At 46.9% G+C, this 20,704-nt stretch overlaps 1 protein-coding gene across 1 annotated transcript in view; it reads left to right on the top strand.

The window, feature by feature from the left end:
• Positions 1–20,704, top strand: part of LOC140211527 (tripartite motif-containing protein 46-like) — a 68,671-nt gene that overhangs the window by 17,575 nt on the left and 30,392 nt on the right. Inside the window, 1 exon segment of the mRNA XM_072281319.1 lies at positions 7,105–7,360. Coding sequence (XP_072137420.1) covers positions 7,105–7,360 — 256 coding nt within the window.

The following is a 20,704-nucleotide window of genomic DNA, read 5'->3' as shown; positions in this document are numbered from 1 at the left end:
GAGATGGATAGATTATTTGCAGAAATTGATTGCAGATTTGCATCATATAATGACCTTAACACACATTTGGTATCCTAAACAATATCCCTTCTCTCTCTGTACAAGTTCAGTGCAAGAGAGCATCTGATCTTCAAAGCAGATACTCAGCTGACCTGGAGTTAGACTTTGTGGAGGAGATTGTCCATTTCAGGGAATTCGTAAGTGGCAAAGATATTTCATCGGTAACAGAGCTTTTATGCTTCCTCAGAGAAAAAAAAATTTGCAGGTCATCTTCCCAAATGTAAGCATTGCTTTGAGGCTTTACCTGACTCTCCCCGTCACAAATGCAAGTGGTGAGCGATCTTTCTCCAAGCTCAAGCTAGTGAAGAATAGGCTCAGATCCACAATGGGACAGGACAGGCTGAGTCATCTTACTCTGATGTCACTTGAAAGTGATCTTGTTCGGAAACTGGATTAAGGATTTTGGTGCGAAGAAATCCAGAAGAACTAGGCTTTAATTTTGATAAAACAAGCATCTGACTTTGTAAATATCTAGGCTTGTGTGTCAGTGCTGTTCCTGTTTTTGTGGCAACAGGCTAATATTGACTGTTTACAAACCTAGTAAGTAATAAGTGGTCTTTACTCTGCAAACCACACAGTACAGCAATCGGTTAGTATATGCTAGATCTCATCTTTCAAAAAGATTTTTGGAGTATTGTCAAGTTTCCTAGTTTGCCATAGTGCCGTCTCTCTTGGCCTTTTTGTCTCTCATTTCTATTTTACTTTCTCAGAACACACGGTTGAGAAAAATACCGAGATAAAAATGCTTTGGCACTGTTTGAGAAATGAGGCCTATGGTATGTGCAGCGATAGCTAAACAAAGATTTAAGATTGGGTACATCATACTTCGTCTCCCTCAGAACTTTACTAAGCCAAATAAGCCTAGGTCAGTTTTTGACTACTCAAGATGTTGTCCTTCAAACTAAGAATTTGCATTACTTTCTGTCCTCCGTCTTAAGGCCTGTAAGTTAGACCAGTACGACTTTTGCTCTTGTTCTTGCCTTTTTTTTGCTTGATACAGCAGCATTTTACGATGTCGACGGGGGCCCTGGCCCCACTAAATCCGGCCCTGCCAACTACAGTCGTGTCATCTGTGAACTTCAGGATTTTAATAGATTTGTCTGTGGAAGTACATACTGTCATAATCAAACTTAAATGTAAACAAATGAAGAGATTTTTTTGAGAAGGACCACGATCAGAACAAAGAAATCCACTGTAGTATAAAGTGGTCATAGTGTCGGTAAACGGGTTTACTGTTATCACGTGGACCAAGATACAGTGAAAGGCTTGTCTTGCACACTGTTCATACCGATCACACAGCATCGAGGTGGAGCAAGGTAAAACAGTTACAATGCAGAACGAAGGGTAACAGCTAGAGAGGCAGTGCAGGCAGGCAATAAGGTGCACGCTCATAACAAGGATGAGGTCAAGTGTCCACCTTATTGAAAAAGAGAACTAACCAACGGTCTTGAAATCATCTTGATGAAGGGTCTCGGCCCGAAATGTTGCTGTTTATTCCTTTCTGTAGATGCTGCCTGACCTGCTTGAGTTGCTGCAGCATTTTGTGTGTGTTGCTCAATAGCGTTATATAGCCTGAAGAGACTGAGATCCTTTAACATCTGCCAGACGATGCTGAGGATGTTCTACGAGTCTGTGGTGGGCAGTGCTATCATGTTTGCTGTTGTGTGCTGGGACAGCAGGCTGAGGGTAGCAGACACCAACAGAATCAACAAACTCATTCGTAAGGCCAGTGATGTTGTGGGGATGGAACTGGACTCTCTGACGGTGGTGTCTGAAAAGAGGATGCTGTCCAAGTTGCATGCTATCTTGGACAATGTCTCCCATCCACTACATAATGTACTGGGTGGGCACAGGAGTACATTCAGCCAGGGACTCATTCCACCGAGATGCAACACAGAGCGTCATAGGAAGTCATTCCTGCCTGTGGCCATCAAACTTTACAACTCCTCCCTTGGAGGGTCAGACACCCTGAACCAATAGGCTGGTCCTGGACTTATTTCCTGGCATAATTTGCATATTACTATTTAAATATTTATGGTTTTATTATTACTATTTAATTATTTATAGTGCAACTGTAATGCAAACCAATTTCCCCTGGGATCAATAAGGTATGACTATGACTATGGCTATTGGGTAGAGGCTATCCTTGAGCCTGGTGGAATGAGTTTTCAGGCTTTTGCATCTTCTCGGGTGGTGGGGCGGGGTGGGGAAGAGAGGATGGCTTTGCTGGGTGGGCTCTTGGACCATGACAGTGAGGAGTGTAGGCAGGGTCCACGGAGGGGAAGCTGGTTTCCATGATGTGTCCACAACTCTCTGCGGTTTCCTGTGGTCACGGTCTGGTGTTGTCTCTTGGTAACCATAATGACCTTATGGGGTCGTTGCTTGACTTCTTATAAAAGTCAGGGTCATTTGATTTGAATGCCACAGTCCTGGACTTGAGTAGGATCTCCCGGTTCATCGATGGACTCCGGTGTGTGAACACAGATTGAACACTTTTGGTACACAGTCCTCAACGCGCCTGTCGATGAACTGAGAACGTGTCTCCACCCCCTCCCCCCGAACAGCTGGGGGTTGATGTGTGCAGAGGAGCCAGTGACCGGGGTTCAGGTACATTCTCCCCGTGATCCGGTGGGTTTTGTCCGCCGCTGGTTTCTCCCCCGTTCCAGAGACGCAGTGATTAGTATGGAAATTGGTCACATGGCTGGAATTGGGCTTGTTGGACTGGGAGGGCCGTTTACCATGCTGTGTTTATAAATCAATAATAAAATCCCCCGGGGTGGGGGTTATGTCGCCAAGGGCTGAATCCCCGATGGGGGGGGGGGGTGTTATGTTACTGAGGGCAGAATCCCCCGGGGGGGGGTGTTATGTTACTGAGGGCAGAATCCCCTGGGGGTGGGTGGTGGTTATGTTACTGAGGGCAGAATCCCCAGGGTGGGGGTTATGTTACTGAGGGCAGAATCCCTGGGGTGGGGGTTATGTTACTGAGGGCTGTAGGTAGTGAGTCCCTGGGACAAGGGGAACTGCAGTGAACGAGAGGTGGGGCAGGGCAGGCACTGTTTTCTGGAGGGGCTTGACGGTCTGAATCTATAAAATGTCTTGATAATGGGTGGCAGTCTATGTTGGCAGAGGGATGGGATGGTGGGTAGGGCATTTTGGGAGTGATTGGAAAAGGTGTGGTTGGAATCTGGAACACTCTCTGTGGCCAAGGTGGGGTCAGGACTCAGGGCCCTTCGAGAGGGTGTTGGGGAAATGTACAGTGGGGTAAATGGTCTAGGGGTTGGAACTACTGGTACAGAGATAGTACAGACTGACTGGACCAAATGGCCTCTGTACTCCCCGACCCAAACTGTTCCAATTAGTTAACCTTCCTTCACCAGAACCTTGTTGGAGGAAGTTAATTAATTGGAATAATTACTTGCGATTTACTGGTTCCAAATTTCACAAGTACACACAGAGCCTCTAGCCTCTGCTAGCTATTTGAATAGGTCCTTCAGTCAATACACCCCCCACCTCACCACCCCCCTCCCCCTCAGAACACACAGTCCAGAAACAGACTGTCCAGCCCAACTGGTCCACGCTGACTCAGGTTCCCATTCAGCCAATTCCATTTGTTCGTGTTTGGCCCATATCCCTCTAAACCTTTCCTATCTGTGTACCTGTCCGTAGCCCTCTAAACCTTTCCTATCCGTGTACCTGTCCGTAGCCCTCTAAACCTTTCCTATCCGTGTACCTGTCCGTATCCCTCTAAACCTTTCCTATCTGTGTACCTGTCCGTAGCCCTCTAAACCTTTCCTATCCGTGTACCTGTCCGTAGCCCTCTAAACCTTTCCTATCCGTGTACTCGTCCGTATCACTCCAAACCTTTCCTATCTGTGTACCTGTCCGTATCCCTCTAAACCTTTCCTATCCGTGTACCTGTCCCTATCTCTCTAAACCTTTCTCATCCGTGTACCTGTCCATATCCCTGTAAACCTTTCCTATCCGTGTACCTGTCCATATCCCTCTAAACCTTTCCTATCCGTGTACCTGTCCCTATCTCTCTAAACCTTTCTCATCCGTGTACCTGTCCATATCCCTGTAAACCTTTCCTATCCGTGTACCTGTCCATATCCCTCTAAACCTTTCCTATCCATGTACCCGTCCAAGTATATTTAAATATTGTTAACATACCTGCCTCAACCACTTCCTCTGGCAGCTTGTTCCATAGACTGAGCACCCTCTGGGTAGAATGTTGCCCCTCAGATTCTGATTAGATGGCTTCCCTCTCACCCAAACCTCATTCAATATTCCAGCCATTCTGCATCTTTATCTCTCTCCGCATTTCCTCCCTCCATCCTCCATCAGTCCCGGGGTGGAATGTCCCAGATCCCAGTCACACACAAGGGAGGAATGTTCTGTGCCAAGTTCCCCCTCAGTGTCTCTCTGCTCACTTGCACCCTGTCCGTGGAATCAGCTTTTCTACGTTTATATTTGGATCTGAATTTTGATTTACTGGAATGACGAATGATTCCAGGAATGAGGATGCGGTGGTGGTTGAGGGGGAGGGGATGCCTGCTTCACGGGAATTCTGGAGAAGCTGGGACTGTACTTCCCGGAGCTATGAAGCTCATGAGCAGATCTGTGCAGTGAGCCGGCCACGGCTATATTACATGTGGCATTGTGTCCAAGATGAGATTTCCAAGTGAGAATGTCTCCCAACCCCTTTCTCTCCCCACTGTCCCCCTCCCGCCAGCTGTGCCTGCAATCCAGGACTGCCATTGCAAACTGGGGTTAATGAGACATTCTTTAGGATAAATATTCATCCATCAACCAGTATCAAAAAGTCACAGTAAATTCATGATCAGAGTACGTATATGTTACCGTGTACTCCCCTCGCGTCCCGTGTACTGCCCTCATACTCCTTGTTGTGCAGGCATTCACAGGAAAATAACGAAACACAATAGGATTTATTGAAGACTGTACAGAATGGCTGTGCACAGCCAGTGAGCAAAAGCAGACACATTGTGCAAATAAGTAACGCTGAGGATCTTTCGGGCTCGTCAGGGCATCGATCGCAAGATGGCTACTGCATTTAGACAGGTCAAGTTCAACCCTTAAAGGGAAATTACCGGCTGCAGCGATGAAGGGTGAGAAGTTGGATCGGAATAGTTTTTGTAAGTCAGCGCCATCTTGTCAATTGCTTGTCCATTAGATCATTCTGTGTACATTTCCTGCATCTGGGGTTCAGGGGGATGATCTTGGAGTCAGTAAGTTATTTCCATTGACCAGTGCCTCTGCAGTCACCCCCAAGTATTTGCCGCTTAGATCGGATCTATTCCCCCATACCCACCCCTTCCTGCCTCCTCCCCGATGCCTCAAGAAAGCAGCTGGCACCACCCCGGACATTCTCTCTCCTCCCCCTTCCATCGGGCAGAAGGTTGTGTTCGTCCATCGTCAATGTCGACAAGGACCTTGACACATTATGATGGTGTCGAGACTAGCGCGTGATTTGGATTAAAGTGAGGGAGAGTTGCTCAGTGTCAGCTTCACTCTCTCTTCCCAATTCCCATCTGGATCCAGTGGCAAGACAGAGTCGAGACGGCTGGAGATGGGACTTGGCGCAGTGGGTGACCAGGACGTCTTCTGTGTCTTGTCCTGCTCTACACGTTCCACGACGCTTGCAGAGACCGCCTTTTTGACCGTTGGACCTTCCATTGGTCTCGTCTGCTCAATCCGCCGGAGTCTGTCTTCACATGCTGGGATAGACAACTCCCTATCTCACCGAGGGTTTGAGACCCGTCGGATACCCTCACCTGGTTTAGCCGGCTTGTCGAAGCCGTTGCCCGGGGTGTGGCCGCTGTCGCATGCAAACAGCTACGGGGAGCCACAGTTGAGAGCTGAGTGCCAGGTGGGGAGCAAAGGTGGACTAACCGCCCTGAAAAGGACGCGACATGTGCCCCCACCAGAGGTGCTACCCCTCCCTGATACCCCATACACCCCACAGGTAGAAGGTACAACAGTCTGAAATCATGTACCACCAGGCTCAAAGTTAGCTTCCACCCCGCCCCATGACATGCTTGAGTGAATGTCTCCTACGCTAAGAAATGAATTCTTGATCTCCCAATCTACCTGGATGTGGCCCTCGCGCTTTGCCTGCCTGCATTGCACTCTCTCTGTAACTGTGGCACTCTATTCTGCATTCTGTTTTCCTGCCTCAGTGCACTTGTCGAATGATCTGTCTGGATGGCATGCAAGACAGGTTTTCCATTGTATCTCAGTACCTCTGACAATAATAAGCCAATCTTTGGAGTTGCAATTATTATTTGTTGCTATCTTGCGGCAGTACTTTAATGCATGCCACTGTTATATAACTTGTAAATCTATGATCTATCTAATGTACCATTCCCATTGAACACCATTACACAAAGACCAGACTAAAGCTTCTTTCTGGCATGGATGAGATTGGTCAATAGTTTCCCTTTAGACACATCCACCTGCATATATTATACACTGAATGTTACCGTTTGCAGGGCTGTTCGGAGATGGAGGTATCTGAAGGGATTTCTGGGGCCATGGAGATGGGAAAAGTGTAGGGGTCTGAGACGGGGAGGCATGTAGGGGCCGGCAGGTTGGAGGGGGTTCACAAAGACGAGGGGGTAACAGAGGCCAGGGTGGGGTGCAGGGGATCGCAGGGGTGGTGGAGTCACCCAGGGGCAGGAAGGACTTCATGGAGATGGAGTCAGAGTGGTGGAGACGCTAGAGGGGGTCATGGAGATGGGGAGGGCCGCAAGGACAGGAGTGGGGGGGTGGGGGACACAGAGATGGGGAGAGGTGAACAGACGGGGTGTGATACCATGGTGGGTGGTCACAGTCAGGGTAGGTTTGATCGTTGAGGTGAGGAGGGGGAGGCTAAAGGGGATCATGGAGATTGGGATGGGTGCAGTGGGCCGGAGGGGTTTCAGAGCCGAGGGAGGGGCACAGGGGGCCAGAGGGAGAAGCGGGGACATATTGAGGCGATCCCTCCCAGCAGGGTGCACCCCCTCTGACTCTCCTTCCTGTCTGCAGGCAGCCATGAAGAACATGGAGCGGGAGCTGATGTGCCCGGTGTGCAAAGAGATGTTCAAGCAGCCTGTCATCCTGCCCTGCGCGCACAACGTCTGCCTGATGTGCGCCACCGAGCTGCTGGTGCAGCAGGGCATCCTCTGTGCCGAGCCGACCTCCGAGCCCTCCTCGCCTGCCTCCACCCCCGTGATGCGCAGCCCCCGCCTCGGCCGCCGAGCTGGGGCCAAGGCTGACAGGTTGGACAGACTAATCCGGGCAGGTGAGACCACCCTCTCCCCACAGTCCCTGAGCAGATTATTGAGTGACAGCACAAGACATTTGCATGTTGTTCAGGTTTGGCTGTCCCTACTGGAGTAAAGGTGCCACTAAGCTGGTGTGGAAGTTGCAGTAAGGCGAGGGTAGACAACGTCCAGGCAAGGATAGCCTGGGGCAGTAGTAGTCAACCCAGCTCTTTGAACTGAGCTAGACAGTGGTGTGTAATGCAGCGAAGTGAACGGGCCTCTAAAGTGAGACCTTTGCTGGAAAGATCTTTGAGAATGTGGCTTCCCTTACACTGTAGGCAGTGCTGGAGACAAGCAAGATAGGAATAACGGAAGGATGTGAACACACTCAGCAACTGCTTTACTAACTTCAAAATGTCATCGGTTGTCAGCTTGTAATTTCTATCGATTTTTAATACCCGAATTGTGAATAGTGATTGATCTTGCAAGAAAGGAACAGAAGCGTACACAGTGGTCAATATCTGTAACTGCTAGTCAATTCTGTATAAAAATGGCATTTCTCTGTTCAGACTTCAGAACAATGTGGGCCACTTTGTTCTTCTTGTGCACAAGTAAAATGAAGAATGTTTGAAGAGTAAATGTCTGTGTGTTCTGAGTCCAGTTAGTGGCAATGACATTGGAAAGAGCACAGGGAACATTTACAAGAACTTTGGCTTTGTGGTAACAGTGGGAGGTTGCTTCTGTGGTCTAATTGATATTACAGAACATAGCACAGTATAGCGAGTGGTGCCCTCGCTCGAGTCGACTCCACTGGTGGCTGCACAGTCCGATCTGGTGCAGTGTGGACCACAGTAAGTGGCGGCCGTGGTCAGCGGCTGGGGCTCTTCGTTGTTCAGTCTCTCCTTTCAGAGCGGCCGCTTGTCCTCGGCGGCACAGTGGAGGCCGCTCTCCCGTCACGCGGCTCACGGGAGCAGATCTCCTCCAGGCGTATCTCTGAGTGCAGTATCTTCCCGGTTTTTAGATGTAATGGTGGATTTCTTCGGGCATGGTACAGGCCCTTCTGCCCGCGACGTTGTACTGATTCCATGAGAGATCTACCCCTTCCTTCCTGCGTAACCCTCCATTTCTCTTAGATCCATGTGCCTATCTGAGAATCTTTTAAATGTCCGTGTGTCGGCTTTACCAACACTCGTGGCAGTGCGTTCCAGGCTCCCGCCACTCTCGGTGTAAATACATCCACTGTACCTCTGACATCCTTTTCACTCACCTTAAACTGTCGTCCTGTTAAACAGTTGGCCACTGCCGCCCTGGGGTAAAGATGCTGTCTGTGCCTCTCATCATTTATACACCTCATCTCCTTCCGTCTTTCGTCGCTCCAAAGAGAGAAGCCCTAGCTCACTTGGCCTTTTCTCACAAGACATGCTCTCTAATCCAGGCGACATTCTGGTAAACCTCCTCTGCAACCTCTCAAAGGCTTCCACCCCCTTCCTATAATGAAGTGACCAGAGATGAATGCAACATTCCAAGTGTGCTCTAACCAGGGTTTTATAGAGCCGCCGCATTACCTCACAACTCTCCAACGCAAGCCCTTTGACTAACGAAGGCCAACTTTCTTAACCAGCTTATGCCTCTATCAGAATGCAAGGCAACTTTGAGGGATCTATGGATGTGAGGCCTCAAGATCTCCCTGTTCATTGCTCCGCTAACAATCTGGCCATTAACACTATAGTCTATACCCCGTACACTGCTAACAATCTGGCCATTAAGACCATACGGCATAGGTGCAGAATTAGGCCATTTGGCCCATCAAGTCTGCTCCGCCATGCAGTCGTGGCTGATCCTTTTTTCCCCTGCTCAACCACGGTCTTCTCCCCGTAGCCCTTGATGCTGTGTCCAATCAAGAACCTATCAGTCTCTGCCTTAAATACATGCAATGATCTGGCCTCCATGGCTACATGTGGCAACAAATTCCACAAATCCACCACCCTCTGGCTAAAGAAATTTTTCCGCATTTCTCTGTTTTAAATGGATATCCCTCTATCCTGAGGCTGTGCCCTCTTGTCCTAGACTCTCCCACCATGGGAAACATCATATCCACATCTACCCTGGCTAGGCCTTTCAACATTCGAAAGGTTTTAATGAGATCCCCCTTATCCTTCTGAATTCCAGTGAGTACAGACCCAGAGCCATCAAATGTTCCTTGTATGATAACCCTTTCATTCCTGGAATCATCCTTGTGAATCTCCTCTGGATCCTCTCCAATGCCAGCAGTATCTTCTAAGATGAGAAGCCCAAAACTGTTCAGAATACTGAAGGTGAGACCTCACCAGTGCCTTATAAAGGCTCAGCATCACATCCCTGCTCTTGTAATCTAGACCTCTTGAAATGAATGCTAACATTGCATTTGCCTTCCTCACCATCGACTCAGTCTGTAAGTTAACCTTCAGGGTGTTCTGCCCAAGGACTCACAAGTCCCTTTGCATCTCCGATTTTTGGATTTTCTCTTCATTTAGAAAGTAGTCTGCACATTTATTTCTACTACCAAAGTGCTGACCATGCATTTTCTAACACTGTATTTCAATTGTCACTCTCACACCCATTCTCCTAATCTGTCGAAGCCCTCTGCAGCCTACCTGTTTCCTCAACATTACATGCTCGTCCACCAATCTTCCATCATCTAAATCATTGATACACAGCATAAAAAGAAGTGGTCCCAACCCCGACCCCTGTGGAACACCACTAGTCACTGGCAACCAACCAGAAAAGGATCCTTTTATTCCCACTCACTCCCTCCGACCAATCAGCCAATACTCTAACCATGTTAGTAACTTTCCTGTAATACCATGGGCTCTTAACTTCATAAGCAGCCTCATGTGGCACCTTGTCAAAGGCCTTCTGAAAGTCCAAATACACAACATCCCCTTTATCTATCCTATGTGTCATCTCCTCAAAGAATTCCATCATGTTTGCCAGGCGAGATTTTCCTTTAGGAAACCATGCTGACTTTGTACTATCTTGTCCTGTGTCACCAAGTACTCCATCACCTCATCCTTGACAATTGACTCCAACATCTTCCCAACCACTGAGATCAGGCTTACTGATCTATAATTTCCTTTCTGCTGCCTTCCTGCTTTCTTAAAGAGTGAAATAACATTCGCAATTATCCTGTCATCTGACACCAGCCAGAGTCCAATGATTTTTGAGAGATCATTACTAATGCCACCACAATCTCTCCCAGTACTCTCTACACTGCTAGGAATCTGGCCGTTAACACTGTACACGGCTAGGAATCTGGCCGTTAACACTGTACACTGCTAAGACTCTGGCTGTTAACACTGTACACGGCTAGGAATCTGGCCGTTAACACTGTACACTGCTAAGACTCTGGCCGTTAACACTGTACACTGCTAGGAATCTGGCCGTTAGCACTGTACACGGCTAGGAATCTGGCTGTTAACACTGTACATGGCTAGGAATCTGGCCATTAACACTGTACACTGCACACTGTTGTCACGTACGCTGTGACGTGGATAATGAAACCAGCAGAAATAGAAACCACTTTGGAATCTCATATTGCTATAAACTACTAATATTTATTAGTAACTACGCAATACAGTAATATCACAGTAAATAAATCACACAGGTTAGCAATGAATATATATGAGTACGTAAATCAGTAAGTGTGGAAATGTATGTATGAAAACCAAGCTTCTTTAAGTCTAGGGGTAAAAAGATACAGTCTTACGATGTTGAGTAAAGTTCAGTTCAGTTCGTGGTATTTAGTTGAGTAGTGATGGAGAGAGACTGAGTTGAGTCTTCAGGTGAGCTGATGCCGTTGATCTTCTCGTCGTCCCCCGAAATCCTTTACAAGTCACCGACTGTGACTTTAACCAGGGGGACCGGTTTTCCTGTGGTGGAGCTATCACCCCGGCGAGGGTGGACACGTAGACAACTCCCCACCAGTCAACCCCTTCTCCTTCACTGGAATAGCAATTTGGAATCGATCCGCCTGATCGATCCTCCAAAAACCACTTTCTCTGCGGGCACAACAATGCTCATTCAGTGTCCAGATCATGTGCCTGAGGTCTGTATCATCTGACCTCCCATTTATTTCACCAGGCTGAGCATCACCTGTCATTCAGAGAGTCCTTCCTTCCTTTGTGAAGAAATGCACAAGCAGGCAATAAGTCCTTGAAAGTAATGTCAGCAATCTGCCTTCGGTCACCATAGCAACCTTCGAGCTGCTCAGTGCTGTCTCCAACTCCAAACTCAGTAGAAATCCAAAGTTACTTCCAATGCCTTAAAGTGACAGTCCAACTGTTAATCTTTGTCTCTCTCTCTCTCTCTCTCTCTCTAAAAGCAACATATCAGTGGTAAATAACTCTGTCTCTCTCTCCTTTCCAAACAAACCATCAATGATGAATGTCTCTCTCTGTCTCTCTTCAGAGAGTTAATAGGGGCACTCCTGGATCCCCTCACACTGTTAAGGATCTGTCCATTAACACTGTACACTGCTAAGAATCTGGCTGTGAACACCGAACACCCCAAGAATCTGGCCATTAACACTGTACACTGCCTTCAAGTTCAATCTTCCAACATGAATCACTTCACACTTTTCCAGAATGATTGTTGTCCTTTTTGGTTCCTTCCTTTCCAAGTGGGCAGTATTATTTTCCGATATTATACTCCCATTTGCTGGCTTACTTTGCCTATTGATATTTGTGAAAAGTTGTCAGCTGACATCGGTGGTGAGGAAGGCAAAGCGATGTTAGCATTCATTTCGAGGGGAGCAGAATATAAAGGAAATGATGTAGTGCTGAGGCTTTATTAGACATTAGACAGACCAGATTTGGAGACAGTGAACGCAGAGAGGATGCTACCAGTAACGGTAGATTCTAGGACCAGAGGGCATAGCCTCTGGCTATCCCTTTAGAACACAGATGAGAAGGAATGTCCTTAGTCAGACGGTGGTGACTCTGTAGAATTTATTGCTACAGACAGCTGTGGAAACCAAATCATTGGGTGTTTTTAGAGTAGAGGCTGATGGGTTCTTGATTAGTGAAGACGTCAAAGGTTACTGAGTGAAGCAGGAGAATGGGATTGAGGGAAAATAATTTAGCCATCATCGAAGGGTGGAACAGAACTGATGGGCCGAATAGCCTAATTGTGCTCTTGTGTTTTATCGTGGAGCACACACAAAATGTTGGAAGAATTCATCAGCTCAAGCAGCATCTATGGAGAGGTATAAATAGTCAGAATCTCAGCCAGAAACATGAACTATTTATTCCCCTTCCGTAGATGCTGCCTGACCTCCTCAGCTCTTCCAGCATTTTGTGTGCCTTGCTCTGGATTTCCAGCATCTGCAGGATCTTTCTTGTGTGGGTGATGGTGGAGGGTTGTTTCTGGAGGCCTGTGACCTGTGACGTTCCCTGGCTTGTCTCTGGCCAGTTTCAAAAGCCTGAAAGCTCATACCAGCAGTCTCAAAGACGACTTCTACCCTGCTGTTATCAGGTTATTGAAAGATCTCGTCCATGACAAGATGGATTTGTGGCCTGACGATTACCTCATTATGATCTTGTACTTTGTCTACCAGCACTGCAGTTTCTCTGTCACTGTGACACTTTGTTCTTGTTTTACCTTGTTCCACATCAATGCACTCTGTAATGATCTGATGGGTATGAACAGTGTGCAAGACCAGCCTTTCACTAGGGCTTGGTACATGTGATAATGTACTAATGCCAAATAACAGCAGGGTAGAAGTCCTCCTTCGGTATGGAGGTGTGTGTTTTCAGGCTGCCGTGTTTGCCCGATGGAAGAAGGGAAACGAATGTGGGTGAGATCTTTGACGCTGGTGCTTTATCAGCGCGACAGGATGTGTAGGCAGAGTCCACGGAGGGGAGGCCGGTTTCCGTGATGTGCTGAGCTGATGCTTGCGGGGTCCATTTGCAGGTTTGAGTGATTTTGTTGGAAGGGTGGGGAGGAGGAGGGGTGAGAGTTCTTGGGGAGCTTTATATATTGGGGAGCTCTGGCAAGGTGAGGGGGGAGTAATGTGTCTGGGATGTTTCTCCCTCTCACTGCCTTCTGAAAGACGTATTTCTCCATCGTTCCTCAGTCAGGTGTGGGCAGCTGGTGCGTCAGGCTTAGTTAATGTCCTTCTGCGAGTTTCGTCACCCTGCCGTGGTGGAGAGGCTGGAGTTCCTGAGATGCCAAGGGGATGCCTCTGGAGCTCAGCTCTGTGTAGGGACACCCATGTTGGTAAGGTTATGAGGGTGTTCCAAAGAAACATCCGACCAAGACGTCAGTGCAGCTGGTGGAAGGTGATGACACATCACAAGGGCAGTAACGGGGAGGAAGGTGACCCAGTCAGCTGTTTGCTGTTGTGTGCTGGGGCACCCATCTGCCCGATGATGCTGAGGATGCTCTACGAGTCTGTGGTGGCCAGTGCGATCATGTTTGCTGTTGTGTGCTGGGGCAGCAGGCTGAGGGTAGCAGACACCAACAGAATCAACAAACTCATTCGTAAGGCCAGTGATGTTGTGAGGATGGAACTGGACTCTCTGACGGTGGTGCCTGAAAAGAGGATGCTGTCCAAGTTGCATGCCATCTTGGACAATGTCTCCCGTCCACTACATAATGTACTGGGTGGGCACAGGAGTACATTCAGCCAGAGACTCATTCCACCGAGATGCAACACAGAGCGTCATAGGAAGTCATTCCTGCCTGTGGCCATCAAACTTTACAACTCCTCCCTTGGAGGGTCAGACACCCTGAGCCGATAGGCTGCTCCTGGACTTATTTCATAATTTCCTGGCATAATTTACATATTACTATTTAACTATTTATGGTTCTATTACTAATTAATTATTTATGGTGCAACTGTAACGAAAACCAATTTCCCCCAGGATCAATAAAGTATGACTGTGACTGTCTGGTACTCTACGCCACTGGGCCCTGACCCCGATCTGTCCCCCCACAATGAGCACACACAGGTGTTTCCGTTTATACCGACCCTGGTGTCGCCCCCTCCAGCCACCTGAGGCCCCACCGATGCACGACGGCTTAGGGGAACATCATGCCGCACTCGAGTGCTCACGCTACTGACGGTAACTAGTTGAACAGAGGTTGGTGGTGTCGTGGATTGTGTAGGTTGTAAAGTTTACCCAAGTGAAGGTTATCCAGTGGGTATGGACCAGTTGCAGATGTGGCTAGAGTAATGTCAGATGGAACTTGACTCTGGTAAGCGTGAGGGATTGGAGACTGTGCACAATTAACGGTAGGAGGTACCGGCAGGTGATGGGTGAGACCACGTGAGGGGGAAGGTGGGCGGATGTGGGGAGGGAGTTGAAGAGAGAAGCTGGGAGGTGATAGGTGGGAAAGGTAAAGTGGTGAAGAAGAAGGAATCAGCTAGAAGAGGAGATTGGGAGAAAGGAAATGAGGTGGGGCACCAGAGAGAGGTGATAGGCGGGTGAGGAGAAGAGAAAGGGTAAGAGGGGAGCCAGAATGGGAAGTAGATAAAGAGGGGAGGGGGGTAGAAATGACTGGAAATTAGGGATGTTCATGCTGTCAGGTCAGAGGCTATCCAGATGGAATATGAGATGTTGCTTCAATTAAAGGGGGCCTCGTGCTGGCAGTAGAGGCCATGGACCAAGCTGAGGAGCACCTTACACCTCCTTTGGTAGACACACATCTCCACTCTGCCACCCAGGTTAGAATGGGAATTGAAATTCAAATGGTTGGCTGCTGGGAAATTGGGCTTGTTGCAGACAGAGCAAAGGTGCTCAACGGTGTTCACTTAAAGAACCTTTAAGAGCGCCGTGGGCGGCGGGGTGGAGATGCGTCTCTACCAAAGGAGGTGTGAGGTGCTCCTCACCTCTTCTAGTCTGCAGGTCCTCCTTGGGAGTAGGTGGTGGATGGTCATATGAGCAGCTGGTTCTCATCACAAGTCCTGGTTATGCAACCAATGAGGCCAGGGAGACAATCTCTGAAGAGTACTGATGATGGCTGGGGTCACCCGTCCTGTGAAGACACTGCCCAGGCAATGGCAACCACTTCTATAGAAAAATTTGCCAAGAATAATCTCGGTCAAGACCATGATCTCCCATGTCATACAACATGATGATGATGAGTAGAGGTCTTGTTAAGAGGTGTCTTGGGGTCCAAGTCAACATTGTGTCCAATTTTTTTTTAACACAGCTGCATGGACCAACCATTGCCCAGTGCAGGAAATTATTACACTGCCTGAAAACTGTGCGAACTTTAAATGTTTTTCTGTAATATGCATACTATGAATATTCAGAATGAAAATTGAAAACTCACATACTTTAGATTTTTATTTATTGATCGAAAGGTATAATGAAATACAGAACAACAAAGAAAATCTTTAACATTGCATTCAGCAGGTTAGCGGTTTACTAACAGTGAGCTACTAACTTCCACTGTGTTTACTGTTACAATTTGTAATAGTGTTGCAATTTGAAACACTGACAATGTAAATACGTTGAGCCTCAAAAATGTTTCAAAGTAAAGATTATGTATGTTATTTAGAAAATTTGTGGATAATATTCATTAACACAATTACAGCGTATTTCAAAGTTATATTAACATTACATAAAAGAAAATTCGAGCTGTGCAACAATGAAGGCTATGTGCATGGTGGCATTTCAGTTACTGTGTGGCCGTGAAAGTGGCTCCACAAATCAGTTGGTTAAAAAAGGTGTTTGCCATGGTTTACTTCATTAATGGAGGTTTTGTGTTCAAGTCAGGAGGTTGAGTTGCAGCTAACTGAAACTTTATATCATAACTTTCTTTACAGACGATGTAGTTCAAAGTGCTTTAAATGCAATAAAAGTACAAGCATGAAAAAATAAAATATAAAAATAAGCATATAATTGAAAGAGAAAATGATGTTAATTGAAAGCAAGGTTAAATGGCTTTGAGCAGGCATTTGAAAGTGTCACCTGAGTCTGCATCCCTAATACTTGGAGAATTGTCTTCCAGAGTTCAGGAGCATAGTTCAAAAAAACTATTCAAAAAATGGATTCAGCAGTGGCTGGGTGGGAGACGCCAGAGAGTAGCGGTGGATTACTGTGTGTCAGATTGGAGGCCAGTGACTAGTGGTGTGCCTCAGGGATCTGTACTGGGTCCAACGTTGTTTGTCATATACATTAATGATCTGGATGATGGGGTGGTAAATTGGATTAGTAAGTATGCAGAGGTGGCGTTGTGGATAATGAAGTAGGTTCAAAGCTTGCAGAGAGATTTAGGCCAGTTAGAAGAGTGGGCTGAAAGATGGCAGATGGAGTTTAATGCTGAAAAATGTGAGGTGCTACATTTTGGTAGAACTAATCAAAATAGGACATACATGGTAAATGGTAGGGCATTGAAGAATGCAGTAGAACAGAGGGATCTAGGAATAATGGTGCATAGTTTCCTGAAGATGGAATCTCATGTGGACAGGGTGGTGAAGAAAGCTTTTGGTTTGCTGGCCTTTATAAATCAGAGCTTTGAGTATAGGAGTTGGGATGTAATGTTGGAATTGTATAAGGCATTGGTAAGGCCAAATTTGGAGTATTGTGTGCAGTTCTGGTCACCGAATTATAGGAAAGATGCCAATAAAATAGAGAGAGTACAGAGGAGATATACTAAAATGTTGCCTGGGTTTCATCTCCTAAGTTACAGAGAAAGGTTGAACAAGTTGGGTCCTTATTCTTTGGAGTGTAGAAGGTTGAGGGGAGACTTGATAGAGGTGTTTAAAATTATGATGGGGATTGATAGAGTTGACATGGTTAGACTCTTTCCATTGAGAGTGGGGAAGATTCAAACAAGAGGGCATGGGTTGAGAAGGACAAAAGTTTAGGGGTAACATGAGGGGGATCTTTACTCAGAGAGTGGTAGCTGTGTGGAGTGAGCTTCCAGCAGAAGTGGTTGAGGCAGGTTCTATGTTGTCGTTTAAAGTTAAATTGGATAGATATATGGACAGGAAAGGAATGGAGGGTTATGGGCTGAGTGCAGGTGGGTGGGAATAGGATAGGGTAAGAGTTCAGCACGGACTAGAACGGCTGAGCTGGCCTGTTTCCGTGCTGTAATTGTTATATGGTTATAAGCTGACCTTTGAGGGAGATGGTTTAAGTTTCGGGGTCCAGCAGCAGAAGATCTATAAGTTTGAGCAGGATTACACAGTGAGAACGATTCAACAAAGTCTTCTGGTCCCAGGCTTTTAAGAGCTTTAAGGTCGCATCTGGTGCACTGCATTCAATCTGGTCACCTTGTGTGGAGGCTTTGGGGAGGGTGCAGTAGAGGTTCGCCAGGATGCTGCCTGGATTAGAGGGTATGAACTACAAGAAGTTGGACAAACTTGGGTTGTTTTCTCGGGAGCAGTGGAGCCTGAGGGAAGATATGATAGAGATTTATAAAATTATGAGAGGCATGGACAGTTGTTACCTGTTATCTTTTATCCTGGAATTGTAATATTTAATACTAGAGGGCAGGGGTTCCCAACATACAATGGGGGTCTGTGGCCCCAGGGTGGGAACCCATGATGACAGGACAGGTTTAAAGAAGGTATGAAGGGCCAGTTTTAATTTGCATGGTGTGCTGAGTGCCTGGAGTGTGCTGCCGGGGCGGCGGGGGGAGGAGGCAGATACGATAGAGGTCTTTAAGAGGCTCGTAGACAGGCCCATGCAGGGATATGGGAATTGTGTAGGCAGTTATAATTAATTTAATTAGACATTTAATTACTAGTTTAATGAGTTTGGCAGCATTGTGGGCCAAATAGACTGTCCTGTGCTGTTCTTTCGTATGTTTAGCTAGTGAGAGAGCCGCAGGTCACTGGATTAGAACTGATTCTTCTGATACAGAAACACAGAAAACTTACAGCACAGTACAGGCCCTTCAGCCCACAAAGCTGTGCCGAACATCTCCCTACCTTAGAACTACCTAGGCTTTACCCATAGCCCTCTATTTTTCTAAGCTCCATGTAGCCATCCAGGAGTCTCTTAAGAGACCCCATTGTATCCACCTCCACCACCGTCGCTGGTAGCCCATTCCACGCACTCACCACTCTCTGCGTAAAAAAACTTACCCCTGACATCTCCTCTGTACCTACTTCCAAGCACCTTAAAACTGTGCCCTCTCGTGTTAGCCATTTCAGCCCTGGGGAAAAGCCTCTGACTATCCACACGATCAATGCCTCTCATTATCTTATACACCTCTATCAGGTCACCTCTCATCCTCCGTCATTCCAAAGAGAGAAGACCAAGTTCATTCAACTTATTCCCGTAAGGCATGCTCCCCAATCCAGGCAACATCCTTGTAAATCTCCTCTGCACCCTTTCTATGGTTTCCAGATCCTTCCTGTAGTGAGGTGACCAGAACTGAGCACAGTACTCCAAGTGGGGTCTGACCAGGGTCCTATATAGATGCAACATTACTTCTCAGCTGTTAAATTCAATCCCACGATTGATGAAGGCCAATGCACTGTTTGCCGCCTTAACCACAGAGTCAACCTGTGCAGCAGCTTTGAGTGTCCTATGGACTCGAACCCCAAGATCCCTCTGATCCTCCACACTGCCAAGAGTCTTGCCATTAATACTATATTCTGCCATCATATTTGACCTGCCAAAATGAACCACCTCACACTTATCTGGGTTGAACTCCATCTGCCACTTTTTGCATCCTATCAATGTCTCTCTGTAACCTCTGACAGCCCTCCACACTATCCACAACACCCCCGACCTTTGTGTCATCAGCAAACTTACTAACCCATCCCTCCACTTCCTCATCCAGGTCATTTATAAAAATCACAAAGAGTAGGGGTCCCAGAACAGATCCCTGAGGCACACCACTGGTGACTGACCACCATGCAGAATATGACCTGTCTACAACCACTCTTTGCCTTCTGTGAGCAAGCCAGTTCTGGATTCACAAAGCAATGTCCCCTTGGATCCCATGCCTCCTTACTTTCTCAATAAGCCTTGCATGGGGCATCTTATCAAATGCCTTGCTGAAATCCATATACACTACATCTACTGCTCTACCTTCATCAGCATGTTTAATCACATCCTCAAAAAATCCAGTCAGGCTCATAAGGCACGACCTGCCTTTGACAAAGCCATGCTGACTATTACTCCTCATATTATGCCGCTCCAAATGTTCATAAATCCTGCCTCCCAGGATCTTCTCCATCAACTTACCAACCACTGAAGTAAGACTTACTGGCCTATAATACCCTGGGCTATGCCTTTCTTGAATTAGGGAACAACAGCCGCATCCCTCCAATCCTCCAGAACCTTTCCCGTCCTCATTGATGATGCAAAGATCATTGCCAGAGGCTCAGCAATCTCCTCCCTCGCTTCCCACAGTAGCCTGGGGTACATCCCATCCAGTCCCGGTGACTTATCCAACTTGATACTTTTCAAAAGCTCCAGCACATCCTCTTCCTTAATATCTGCATGCTCAAGTTTTTTCAGTCCGCTGTAAGTCATCCCTATAATCGCCAAGATCCTTTTCCGTAGTGAATACTGAAGCAAAGTATTCATTATTTCCTCCGCTGTTTCCTCCGGTTCCATACACACTTTTCCATTGTCACACTTGATTGGTCCTATTCTCTCACGAATTATCCTCTTGCTCTTCACATACTTGTAGAATGCCTTGGGGGTTTTCCTTAATCCTGTCCGCCAAGGCCTTCTCATGGCCCCTTCTGGCTCTCCTAATTTCATTCTTAAACTCCTTCCTGCTAGTGTTATAATCTTCTAGATTCCTATCATTACCTAGTTTTTTGAACCTTTCGTAAGCTCTTCTTGACTAGATTTACAACAGCCTTTGTGCACCACAGATCTTGTACCTTACCATCCTTTCCCTGTCTCATTGGAATGTATCTACTCAGAACCCCACGCAAATGTCCCCTGAACATTTGCCACATTTCTTTGGTATGTTTCCAATTTATGCTTCCAAGTTCCTGCCTGATAGCCTCATATTTCCCCTTACTCCAATTAAAGGTTTCCCTCACTTGTCTGATCCTATCCCTCTCCAATGCTATGGTAAAGGAGATAGAATTGTGATCACTATCTCCAAAATGCTCTCCCACTGAGAGACCTAACCCCTGACCAGGTTCATTTCCCAATACCAGATCAAGTACAGCCTCTCCTCTTGTACGCTTACCTACATATTGTGTCAGGAAACCTTCCTGAACATATCTAACAAACTCCACCCTATCTAAACCCCTCACTCTAGGGAGATGTCAATCAATATTTGGGAAATTACAATCTCCCACCAGGACAACCCTGTTATTATTACACCTTTCCAGAATCTGTCTCCCTTTCTGCTCCTTGATGTCCTTGTTACTGTTGTGTTATCTGTAGAAAAAAACACCCAGTAAAGTTATT

This window comes from Mobula birostris, chromosome 2 (genome assembly GCF_030028105.1).
Source record: "Mobula birostris isolate sMobBir1 chromosome 2, sMobBir1.hap1, whole genome shotgun sequence".
Lineage (NCBI taxonomy): Eukaryota > Metazoa > Chordata > Chondrichthyes > Myliobatiformes > Myliobatidae > Mobula > Mobula birostris.
Note: the sequence above shows the minus strand (reverse complement) of the source record. Positions and strands in the feature narration are given on the sequence as shown.